The following is a 13,625-nucleotide window of genomic DNA, read 5'->3' as shown; positions in this document are numbered from 1 at the left end:
CCACTTTACGATGATAATATTTAAATATTATAAGGTTTCGTTGCAAATCATCAAAATATATTTCTGTAGATACCTACTATACACTACAGCCAACATTCTAGATCCCCCATTTATGTAGATCTTGCTTATTGCAGTTGCGGCATCGAAGACGAATGTATGTTCACAGCCTTGACAATCAGGTTTCACAGTTTCGATGTTTTTCAAATTGATCTACAGGAGTTGCAGGAATTGGCAACGACTGGCTGAAGATATTTTTACTGTCGCACCATCTCGTAGATGTGATTGTCTGATTATATGATATTTCCATGCGATACTAACTATGCGGTAAGTGCATACTTGTACCTATTAGGAAACAAGTCGTACTAGGCCAAGGCCTAAAATGAAACATCAGATATCATTGCAATATTATTCTTTTTATATTTTTTTTTTCATCAGTTTAAATGGAAAATACAATTTCATTTATTTATAATGTTGTCATTTATTTATTGTAAACAAATATATTATAAAAGATTTACATATTACTATCAAAACAAAATATTCACAAAATGGCAGACTAACTAAACAATTACTTAGCTGTTTCATCAAGCATGCTAACAATTGCATCGTTTTGAGCTAAATAAGAAGGAGAAAGTTTGGCACTGATCCCATTATTCAAATTAAAGAGAAGATGGCATAAATGCACATTGCAGCAACACTATCTGTCGTACAAGATAAGTTAGTCTGTTTGTCCAGATTTTGAATAGGTACCTTTTACAACGATACTCTTCACAACCTCTCTTCAGCTCATGTATTGCATGATCTAATACTGACTACCTAATATACTTCCATAAGGCCGGCGGACGGCTGGCGTCCGCGCTCAGCCAAAGTTTTCAAAACTATAAGGACAACGCCAAAGAGAGCCTACAACTGACTATTGTTTCTGTGGTAACTTGACAGTTATAATAAACTAATCTGCTGCCTCATTAAATCGAAATTCAAATTGACTTAATTAAAAAAAAAACAACAAACTCTGGCTCCTTTCATAACAATACAAATTCCATTGAATGGATAAAAGTAACTCAATTTAAAACATTCAAACAAATCCTCAATCAATTCAAATTAAAAAAGTACCTCTTCACATTTCTGCATTACCCTGCCTTAACAAAATCATATTATACACTTAGACAGTTGACAAACAAAAAAAAGCAATGGAAGAGGACAATGAGCAAAAGAAATCACAAAATATATAGAAACATTCGACATTGTGTAAGGTTGCTTCAACAAGTGTGCTTGATGTTCTACGTGAACATGGGTTGCGAACTTACACAAAATATTTCGGTGTAGCAAATAAGCTAGGTCTCTTCCACTGTTACATGAAATGCCGAAAAGAAAAGTATAATTCATAAATTGTACCTATACTTTGTTTATACTCTAATTTTTTTTTACATTTTAATAATTTAAAAACAACCAGTACTTGGTCGAGAAATTTATATCCATTTTTTTGTGTATTTTATATTTTGATGAAATATTTATTTATAAGCTAATTAACGTGAGCCGATGTCAGGATTCATAGCTAGTCGTCGTTCGCTCGAACCGGCTGGCAAGTCTGTTTCTCTCGTCCGCCCGACTCGAGCTTGTATAAACGTATCTATACACATTAACACTACCGCATCGTCTATACATCTTGACTCATATATAATGCACTGATATTTCGAGGGGCACAAGGAATATCGCAGCATTGTTTCATTGCGCGCTGAGCGCTAAGGCCGCCGCCGCGCGGTCGGTTCGCACCAACCATAACCATCAATCTATATTCATATAATTTCCCCGTCATATACATTTTATAGCAATTAATAAAAATAAAACACTAAGATTACATCCCTTAACATGTCTAAATGTCTAATTCGTACTCTATTTACATTTGACATAATACATAATATTCAAATTGTTCGGTGAATCGACAGTCTTGCGAAATCGATGTCGAGCCCGGGCTCGCGGCGGCGGCCGACCTCTGATTACTGTACAGCAAATTTACAATAACATTTGATCAGAATACGCAAACTCAAAGATCTATATCTAAAAATTAAAGTAAGGTAAGGATCATCGTGTATGTAACGCCCGCCTTAAGCCGCTATAATATCAGCTATGTTAAGTAATATAACATATTAAGTTTGCACATGACAAAAATGCCACTAGATAACATATATAACAATATTAAATTAAATAAAATAGGCCACATTCATTGTTATGGTTGAAGTATGGGGTTAACACAACCTAATTTGAAGTTCCATAGGTAGATGCGATCGAATACAACCAAAGTAACGTAGTAGACAAATACAGTGTGGCGGATTTGTCATGCGACAACAAATCATACATATTTGGGAATTAGTACTCCTAATTTATCACTAACTAGGATTTAAGAAGATGACGTCACTAGATACTAAATATCTTCTACTCTGTACAATGGACTATGATATTTTATTGAGATATTTTTTTCCTTTGTATAAACATGACAAAATACAAATATTTCTGTCCAACTTTACAATAACTTAACCGGTAACAATCGAGCAACATTTGACATTTTATTACTCCCTTTGTGACAGTATAATTAGATAATATTATAATTTATTACGTTAGAAAGGGGTATCTTATTTTAAATGGTCTGGGATTTGTAAATATTGGTCTAATCTACGTTATGCAGATATCAATATGACACGTGATAGGGTTTCTAGTTAGTGGTGTCATATTGAATCTAGAACGGAATTACGACCGCGTATCTCCTATGCATTATTGCCTGTAAAAATATAGTATTCACATTCTTTTATCGCTATCCATGTACTAGGTGCGCCGATGAACAGTGCTAAGTCAACGGTTTTGACAAATGGAATGCATTTTTCACAATATCCACTTTCAATAATCAACAACCTCCCCGAAAAATATTAACAGAAGAAATCTACTATCAATAAACAAATGTTTCAGTTAATATAATGCACGTTATATTCAATAGTTATACGAATTATTATAATAAAACAATCGATAGTTCTTAAACTAGTGGTAACAATAACATTTTAACTGTTTCTTCCTATCGATTTCAATTGAGTTCGTTTTTTTATTATTATACTTGTAATAAATGACATTTAACACCGAACGATGCAAGTAAAGGCAAGCAAAATAGAAGATTAAGGTGTTACTCGTTGCGGGAATTAACTTACACGAGTTTCTGGGTAATCAGTTTGACGTGTGTTTAGTCTGTGTGTGTTATCGATTACAGGTTGTCAAGTGAGTTATAAAGGTCACTCATTATAAACAAGAGATAAGTTAACACCCGCACAAACAATATCTTGCCAAAAATCTTCAACAGTCACAAACAGTTTTTGTTGTTTAAAACTATTATTACAACAATAAAGTAAAAAGAATAAAAGTTTTGTTCACTATTTCAGGTTCCTATTAACAATTCGACACATGGTAAATGTTTAATTTGATAACTATATGTATATTATGATTGCAAATCCTTATAAATACTACACTCAAGGCCATTTCATTGTAATAACGTTTCGTAACAAAAGCAACTGTTAAAGAGTGACTGTGACGACAAAAGATAATGAGTGATTTTTGAATAAATAAACAACAGAAATAAATTAAAAACCAAAGCGAAATTTAATCATCTAATATCATGACCACAATATTGAGCATTATAATGAGTAAAAAAAGCGATAATTAAACCACAAACTATTATCGTATCGTGAGCAACAAAAGGGCACTTATTTTTGAATTGACCAAAAACTTCACATCACTAATGAAAATCTACTGTTCCTGTATATACATAAAAAACAATTGACGTTTATAATGAAAAATGAAATCCTAATACCGTTTTGACACTTTAATTGACAAAAAACTAACAGAAGTAACTTTATCCTTTAACAAGGTTTCGTAAACCTACGCAAATGTTCGCGTTATACTATATAATACGCATATAACAACAAATAAGTATACATTAGGTGAAAATTAACTTTACAATGACATCATTCAATTTAAGGACGCTTTATGCCGTTTTTAAATTGCATTTGAAATTATGTAATGGACTTGCATAACTGACTTTGCTTTCGAAGATAAAAATCAGAATCACTTAACGCTAAATCATTTCAAATATGGACGTTACTTTCAGGACATAATATGCAAGACGGCTTCCATACATTGGACCAGGGACTCAGTGAAGCTGTTAGCTTAGCTGTATCTCGTAACTTTGATCATATAAGTACTCAACGTTGGCCCGAATGTATACTAAAATTACTAAGAATTTTATTGTGATCTGGAGGGTATTACCGAAAAGGACCAGATAAATTCCTTATTTCTAGTGGATGTTCAACGCTGGCCGGTTGTTGCTATCTTCGAGACGTTATGTTTGGCAATAGAAAATAAACGAATACTCCGATTTGGCAAACACTATATAACCTCATAATTATATATTTGAACTCTGTCGTGTGATGCCCGATACCCTTTTAAAACTACAACATTAGCCGTCACTTTTGCACGAGTACTTTGTGACATACGATGAGTTACTTTAGCCATACACTATATACAAGATCTTTATACGGCAATAACACGACACAGCCAAACTTTAATAAATATGATAATATAATAATGAAAATAAACCTGAGTTATTACACTAGAATATAACAAAATTTAACAAGAACGTGAATAAAATTCTTTTATAGATACTACTATGTACAACATGCAAGCCGGGCAAGACAAAATAAAATGAACGTCCAACATTAAAATATGGATGGATTGTTTAGAAGCGAAGGGACGACATTGGGTTAAATATTAGTGTAGATAAAAAGGGCAATATAATTGTTATCGAAGGCCAATAGTCGATCAAATTGACTCGTAAGAATTGTCCAAGTTCTCAGCACTTGTCATACGTGTGCGACATCAAATTATTTACACATTGACCTCGGTACAAGTGAAATAGTAAAATAATTAAGAAACAGTATAAGCAAACTTCATTTGGACAACAATAACATTAGACGGCAATCATTTTCGACTGGAATAAAATGTGGACGAACATATATCTAATTGGACTATTATATACTTGATAATTTATTTTTTAATATACATAATATGCTATTTACAATATAAAAATCAACCAGTTCAAGTCTTCGTTATGGCGATTAGAGTCGCCACACGACTGACGACGGAGTAATATTGCAATTGTCAAGTTTCATTGACAATAACAAACAAGGACAGTTTGGCAGACCATTTTGTTTCTGCTCAGTTAAAACTAAGTAAAAATCTGAATAAACTTCGTTAGAAAAGCGAGAAACAAGTGTTAGGTCCGAAAGGAAGATAAATATGTACATATACCATGTTGTATTACAAAGTATTGAATAAAAGTGTATCAGTATGGGAACTCACATCGGTTTCAGCGAGTATCGCTCCGTTTAATCAGATGGTCAAGGTATCGCTCTGTTAAAATTAATGGAAGAACAATGAAACTTAATATACTATTATGTAACTTAATATTTTTTTATTATTAACTACAATGAGAATGACTAAAAACAGAACAATAATTCCTTAACCATGTGTAGTCACAACTAGTGTTCATCTTGCCAAGTTGGCAGGCTAGCACAACATCAGAGATGTATATTTCCAAATAACGTAATTTCATAACTTCAATAACAGGCGTTTATTCAATTATAGAACGAACAGCAAACTTTCATTTTCGTCCCGAGTAAAGGTCATTCGTTAGTACGTATATAATTCCAATGACAATAACTAGTTGATTGGCATGATTCATGCATATTTATTAAGGTCTTTTCCTTGTATATTAGAACGAAAATGGTGTTCACGTTTCGTATTAAATTTCATTGAAAAAAACGCTTTAGGGGATTTACACGAAGATCGTCATCACAAACGTTAAAATCCAGTTATTTCAATAAGAAACTGGGTTTCAAATTAAATCTTCGTACAAACCACTAATAAAAACAGAAATAGTCAAAATTAATAACATAGTCACATTAGAAAACCTGCCACTAGAAGAACCACATACAAATTAGCGATTGTCGTAGAAGTCATTCGGAGACGATAATCAAATCCTTATAAAAGGAACTGTATGGCCAAAATGTGGAACCAATGCAGTTGGAACGGATCGTTCCTTACACTACAATAAACTGATGATATTTACAAAACCACTGCATTTCACTGAAACTTCAAGGCACCACATTTCGACCAGGGATTACCGTCTCCAGCCAACGTCATAAGACAGGTTCACCGTACAATTTCCTTGTGATAAAACGTTTTGCAGTCAGCGCAGCATTACCTGGACCGTTAAGAGTACACCGAAGGCCTATCGTTATATATATAAAAAGCTTAACTCTGTCACTAAACGGGAGACACTGACTCGTATAAAAACTATAGATCTTATAATACAAATGTCTATGACCTGTTGAGATGCTCTGGGTAGGCGTGTTAATTATATATCAGTACTAAAGGCAGCGAGCGGCGGGCGGCGGGAAACTCGAGTGTCAGTACGCTTGCGTTGTGCTCGCGGTCGAAACACGATCTGGCTTCAAGTTTCGCTGTAAACAAAATACATTACATTAATATTACAATTGTAATAAAACTATTAAACTATCTGCCTACATTTATCAAAACATTCCTCAACACTATCAGAAATTTCTAATCATAATTCCAATGCAACATTCAAAATTACTACGTAAAATAACAACTCGTTTTCTAAGTTGTAATAGTAAAACAACACGCATGCAGTAGTTTCAAAGTACATACATAATATTTGCATATAATTTCACACTTCTTATCTCAAATTCACTATGCTAAAATACGTACATTCGAACTGTGAAACCGATATCGATAACAATAGATTGTCCTGTGATAAATTTACTGCAATTTCAAGTGGCTTTACTGTACATGGAAGCAAGTTAACTGCTCAATCTGATATATAGAACGGAATACTTTTAAAAACTTCGTTAAGATCAAATCGATTATATTGTTATTGATATTGGATATCAGTCAAGTAACGAGACACAGATATCGAACTATAAATAATACACTTTATCTACAGAACAACACATTTTCCTAAACATACAACGTATCGATCTACGGTGACATTACAATGACTTACTGGTATGTTCCCGTAGTCCTTTAAATGCGTTACAGACTTGAAATAAACAAATCAAATTGAGGGGGCCGCTCTATACATTCATAGAACAACGCTGTGATCTACAAAACGTTTCATGCGAGATCTTATTTTGAGTCTGAAGTAGATATGAGTCACGACATCAATTTTCATCAGTGTCTAATGACATCTAAAGAGAAATAAAGGATAGAAATATTTTACATAGAAATATCTATCAACAAAAACTGATAATCACTGCTGGGGTCAATGATATTCCTAAAAAACTTCAGACAAAATCGATTGAAAGAATCGTCAATTTGAATCTCTCGACCCAATACTCATTTAATTCTCAATACAACCATCGAAATGACGTAGGTATCTATATGTTAAGTCATTCATCCGATTTGTAACAATAATACTGAACGGACCAGTTCATTTTATCTTTGAAATAACCTCTAACAAACCTTCATTCTAAGGCTGTCGTGATAAAAAGTTAATCCATTGTTCTCTTTTACAATATACAGATTAGGTACAATAAAACTCGTTGTTCAGGCTCTTTGTTGAAATCTAAATGCAAGCAATATGGTGAAATGGAATAAAAAAGAGCCACGCAAATTCACTTTAGAACCTATGAATACAAAAAAGCAAGAAGTGAAAAGTCTTTACTAAAGTCTATGAAACAGATTCTCTCTTATTGGCAACTGTAGCCAAAATAGACCATTTTAGTCAGTACCCCAATTTTTATCAGTCATTTTGTGAGAACTATGTTGAGAAGTAGACATCTTGTCGCTGATATGATGATAAATATTTAGTTTCTCTTATAAACAAGTTACTAAGAAAGTTCAAATACTCACCAACTGATCATAATCATAAACCATACGCTTGATGTGAGTAAGTTTGCGATGCAGGTAGTTGACACGCCGCCTCTCCTGCTTATACGCTGGGTCGTTGTTAACGCGTCGGTATTCATCCACGATGCGTTGTTCTATACTCTGTGGGATAACCATATTTCTGTTAGAAATTTGGTGGTAGAGTCGATGGATTAATAGGCAGGTACATCAAAATGGGTAAAGGTTAATAAAAAATAACATAAATAATCAAAAATCTAAAAATATTCAAGTAAAAGAGTAAGACCTATGGAGTTTATAGCTCGTTTTTCTCCATAGGAATCTAAACTTTGGAACAAGCAAATCGCTTCACTAGAGGATTGACTGACAGACAGACATTTTTAATATTATTCCATTTGCTTTAACGTTCAAAAGTGTATTCCTAGTGTATTTCAAATGAATAATTTTGTCATTTTTTATATTTCTTCACCAGGAGACCAAAAACTATAGTTTTCATCAACATTCGTTCCAAAGTTTCTAGAACATTCTCGAACTTTCGACACCTTTACTTATGGAAATTTCGAGATTATTGCAATCATTTATTTATCTTTTTCGTCACCACAATGTTATCGGTAGTTTCGGCACGTGATCAGCCACTTAGTTGAGCGTACAACAATTATTTCAAATGATTGTTACACAACCACACAAGATCGCGTCATGCGTATCTCATTCTGTATCGATAATTCATAGAAATACAGTAGATAATTATGATTATTTACTTATCAAACTCTTGATGAGTCACACAATTATAATAATTGTATTTTTAAATACATTTGACAGTCTAGGCAACTAGTTTTCCTAATTTCTCTTTACTTATTACTTTGAACTTGATCTGTCTTGAGGAACATACAGCAATATGCAAGTCCAATGTTTAATTAGGTGTAAAACAATTGTTTCAAAATATTACGCAGAAGAATAGAATTTCAGTGCATTGTGTTTTGGCTGAAACAAGCCAATGACCCATAAAGGTGATGTAATAACACAGACCACCTTAATTTTGATAAGGAAACGTAAGCAAATCTTATGTATTTTTGTTATCGAAATTGTCTAGTGACGTGATGGAGTCAAAGGGTCAAATGCTTGACAAATATAAACAACTGCCACTTAACTACATTAGACTAGTTTTGAACATTGGACATTATTACTTACAATATTAAAAGTCAAGTCCATTAAGTACAATATTAAAACAAAGTATACTTTCACGCCTCAGTCTTTGAATTTGTTTTAATATACTTTTACAGGGCAGTTTTTGACAATAACAATATTAAAACAGCTACTATTTTGGATGATATTAGTATGGACATACCTGATGGTGCGGTGAAAGGGGTTGCGCGCGTTTTAACTCCTGTTCTAAGCGAGTAAACATCGCGGCCACCTGCGCCACACGGTTGTACAGCGACCGGTACTCCGTATAAAGTTCCGCAAACTCGTTCTTATACGCCCGTCGAATGTTAGAACTAGTGATAGGCGGATATTGCCTGAAAAGAAGAGAAAACAATTGTTATTAAAGACATTCTTTAGTCTGTACGTGTCTGTTCTGCTTCTACATTATCTAGACTTATGAGAAGTCCTTGCTACGTCCGAGTCGCAGAAACAATAGATATCCTCAAATTAATGCATATGACAGACCAAAAACGATCCCAAACATGACTATTTACAAATGATTACAATTTACAAGTGAACCACTCCTACAATGTCAATGTACTGGAGTAAACTCTGACATTAAATTAGAAGATCAAAATGTCAGCTGTATAGCATTGAATTTATCGAGAGACCACACCTGACCAGGTTCTGACAAAATGCTAATCTCGCGAGAAAACGGTCACAAGTATGCAAGGCAATACTGTTATTGAGACATCACACGTTTGCATTTCCCACGCAAATTGCAGTTGCCATCTCAATTTAATTTTCATGCGGCGTTTACACGACGCTCAAGTAGCGATCTCGTTTAGAATCAATCTCGGAACTTATTAAAATTCTCTATACGCGATCCATTCGTGTGAAAGATACCAAAGTATAAATTTAGATCAAAATGTTTGTTTACCTTGATATCCATGATGATCTGGGGATAAAGAAAAACAAAGAATGTATCAAATGTGTACTATCTATTACGATTACGATCTACGTCTAAGACGAATTAATTTTACTTAATTATTGAGGTTCAGATGGCGATGGGTTTGCAAACTAGTGTGATTGTGTAGACGGTACACCTATGTTAAACAGCGTGTTTGATATTCTACAGTGAACACAACGCCAGGGTTTATTAGTGTGGGATATACATAGTATGTGATTCCTTACCTTTCAATTTCTTCCAAGTCAGTCATATTCTCATCAGGGACAGGCGCTAATTCTGTATTTTCTAAGGGTTCATTATTTGTGATGTCTTTTTCTGTAAATAAGAACGGGGTAAATTAGCTTCATGTACACAAGAGTTTTAATTTTAATTCTATATGTGTAAAATATTAGTAATGACGCATATTTTCGTGAAAACAGATATTTAATCAGGTGTCAGTCACCTGCAATTGACATACGATATAGCCAAATGTTTGCGTATTGAAATAGTTGTATTAAAAATGTTATATTTGTAAACGTATACACTATCTTATTATTCGTATGCAATACATATAACTGTTTGTAAACAAGGGTAGTGTTTCAAATAAGTTCATTAGTGAAATCTTTTAACCAGGTTTTTGAGAATGAGATGGACATTTAAATTATTGGCAATATTCTGTCTGAGTCTACATTGACGAGAGAATTTGTAGTTTGTAATAATTACAACATGCTTTACAGAAATCGTTTCACAATTCGCTCAGTACATTCGAATGCAAGTCATCCTATCGACACTGTTTCTACATTCGTAGACTAAAGCATATAAAGAAGTGGATTTTTGTAACTTATACATACCTGTGATATTCGTTTGGGGTTCTACTGGGGGACTACTTCTAAAACCATTCGTCTTCACAGGACTGGGACAGAGATCCTTTACAGTATTATAGTTAAGGGTATAACCGTTACTATAACCGTCCTTTTTAACTGAAACAGATAAAAAAGCACATTAGACTTAGCCATTATAATCTAAAGTGAAAGGCACTAACTTTTTTTATACTAATCAGTGGTTCTAGGTTTACGTTCGTTCCAAATTCCAATTAATCGTATTTTAATGAGTCATCGTAGGTTAGTAAACAATAAATTTTTCGCTATCAAACGGTACTACCGCTACGAAAGTGGGTATTACGGCTAGTTTAATTTCCTGAATTACAAAGGTGCTTTTGGCGTTTCCTATCCTTCATTATTACGAGATTAAATTGCTCGTATTAGACTAATTACATGCTATTTGAGCAGTATAAGTAATCTTAAACATGTAAAAAGGAAATGTTTATGATTATTTGTTTACGCGTTGGTTGCTATGATTCATAATACTGATTTTAAAAGTGATGTTTTACACGTCTTCATACAATCGTCATTTCCCTCAGTCACCTTATGAAGACCTTGTTTTTAAGGGCATGAACTCGAGATTGGCTGAGGGTCAATGACATTTGTTTTATGATGTTATGGAAACATGTCTACTAATTTATCTTCTAGATGAAGTAAGACTTGTTCATGATATGTAATCAAGACATTGCCTTACTTCATAAGATTGTCTACGTGGGGTAAAGTGAACACAAAAGTAGGCAACAAGTTCAGAAGTATTAAGTAAACCAATAAGAGTGAAAATGGAATAATCAGAACCAAAAACGGCGTATTTTCCTAATCTGATGAGACTGAAGAGGCAAAAATGTGTTAATTTTCCTGATCTTATGAGACTAAAGTATAAAGTGACGGTATGTTCTCACCGGTGGTTCGGTCATCCTCGTTGTCGGAGGCCTGTCGCTCGCCCGAGGAGGTGGTGGCATAGCCCGAGGAGGGCGGCGAGGGGCGGCGGTAGTGGGAGATGCGCTGCTTCTTGGCGGCCGGCGCCTCGTCAGCGCCCAGCGCCGGCAGCGCGGCCCCGGGCACCGCGCCCCCCGCCGCACTAGCCACGCTACCCGCACTACTCGCACTACTCGCTCTCTTGTTGCCAGATGGCGACGCTCGTGGGGATAACGAGTTCGCCGAATCGCTACTTAGCGGTGGCGTTAGATTTTGAGGTTTCCGCCTGTGAAATATTAAGAATAATATAAGTATTATTTTAAACACAACTGCGACGAAACAGCAAAACGAACTGAAAGCATAACTAGAGTTACAAGTCCCATCGTCAGCATCAGCCTGTAATCCGTCTATTGTCCTATAGCATGCTACTGAGTACGAACATGAGTTCTCGTTCTCAAACATTAGGAACAATAAAATATTGTGTCAAAATTAAACACAAGTCGATATTCTTATTTTTGATCATTCATTGGCGACTAGTTTCACAACTAACAAAACAACTGTAATGCAAATGAATGCACTACAAACGCTTTAGCTTCCGTCTGTTTGTATAGAATGTTCTCGAAGGAAAATCATTGTTCTGTTTTCAATCAAAGTCTTGATGATAGAATTTCTAACAGGCTATTTGAAGAAAGATACTTAAGTATAGATTTTTGTATGTCCTAACAGATTTTTTAATCAGCTTTGCAAAATTTAATTATGCAGACAAGAAAACATCAATTAATAACATTATTTACTTTGCAATCACAAAGAACTTTAAAGATTCTTAATAAGATTTACATCTCAAACTATTCTGAGTTTAATCATCTTGTCTTGTGTTTTACATAACTAAGGGATAAACTTTTACGTAAAGCTGTTTTTTACCTGGAACCGATTGATCCGTCTGCATCAGTAACTGCGTCATAGCGGTACAGTTATAAAAACTTGTAGATTATTATAATAAAAATGATAACATACCTCTTGAGCATACGTTTCTCCTCCTCAGTGTAGAACGGCCAATCCTCGTTGACGTCATTCCACATGCTTCTACGTAATTGGTAAGTATTATCCTTGAGTAAACTGATTTGACTCAAAATCTTGTTCATTAAACTGCGATCCTTTTCTTTGATTCCCTCTGTAATATTGAATTGTTTGCCATGTATTAATGAAGTGGAGTTAGCAGTACATGGCACAAGAGTTCTTGAAATCTACACTTACCGGTAGTAAGCCTCGCGTACAATTCGGGCTTCTTGAAAGGTTTCAATGCTAATAATTGTATAAGTCTTTCTCTGAAAATAGAAAAATGGATATTATTATAATGTTATTCATACAAGTATTGTTTTGACGCGGCCAAGGAAAATGATTAAGTTATCTTTGAGATAATTTCGCCTTTCGATGGATTTGGATCGGGTATTTCCTAATTGTTATGTCCAATAATTATATGGGGTTTGCCTTCACTACTTATTTACAGTACCTATATCAGTAGTTTCTTCAGTACATTGTGAAATAAAACTTCGTTTTCCTGACAAATGAGTTTGAAGATTTATCTATTAAACATCATAGAGAGTACTTAAAAGTTAAGTGATACTTAAGAAAACATTAGAAATATTGAGATAATATTTCTCATTTTGATGTTAAACGTGAGGCTCATGAGCTATTTCCATACTACAATAGAAACAATTTACGCTGTCCTTGACTCTGAGTCATTCTGTAATTATATTGAATTCTGCTCTGTTCAG

The 13,625-nt window shown here is 34.2% G+C and overlaps 1 protein-coding gene across 2 annotated transcripts in view; it reads right to left on the bottom strand.

Moving 5' to 3' along the window:
• Window positions 1-394: 394 nt before the first annotated feature.
• The window catches only part of LOC118274248 (RNA polymerase II elongation factor ELL), a 47,468-nt gene continuing 34,237 nt past the window's right edge, over window positions 395-13,625 (bottom strand). Inside the window, exons 6-14 of one of the 2 annotated variants that reach the window (XM_035591684.2) lie at window positions 13,105-13,175; window positions 12,865-13,021; window positions 11,835-12,136; window positions 10,906-11,034; window positions 10,300-10,390; window positions 10,046-10,063; window positions 9,308-9,479; window positions 7,969-8,106; window positions 395-6,557 (exon numbers count right to left, since the gene is read on the bottom strand). In XM_035591684.2, coding sequence (XP_035447577.2) covers window positions 6,504-6,557; window positions 7,969-8,106; window positions 9,308-9,479; window positions 10,046-10,063; window positions 10,300-10,390; window positions 10,906-11,034; window positions 11,835-12,136; window positions 12,865-13,021; window positions 13,105-13,175 — 1,132 coding nt within the window. In that variant the 3' untranslated portion in view covers window positions 395-6,503. The remainder of the gene's footprint in view (window positions 6,558-7,968; window positions 8,107-9,307; window positions 9,480-10,045; window positions 10,064-10,299; window positions 10,391-10,905; window positions 11,035-11,834; window positions 12,137-12,864; window positions 13,022-13,104; window positions 13,176-13,625) is intronic. The other variant, XM_035591685.2, reaches the window with a different exon arrangement.

Source organism: Spodoptera frugiperda, chromosome 3, assembly GCF_023101765.2.
Source record: "Spodoptera frugiperda isolate SF20-4 chromosome 3, AGI-APGP_CSIRO_Sfru_2.0, whole genome shotgun sequence".
Classification (NCBI taxonomy): Eukaryota; Metazoa; Arthropoda; class Insecta; order Lepidoptera; family Noctuidae; genus Spodoptera; species Spodoptera frugiperda.
This window is presented reverse-complemented; position numbering and strand designations above follow the sequence as displayed.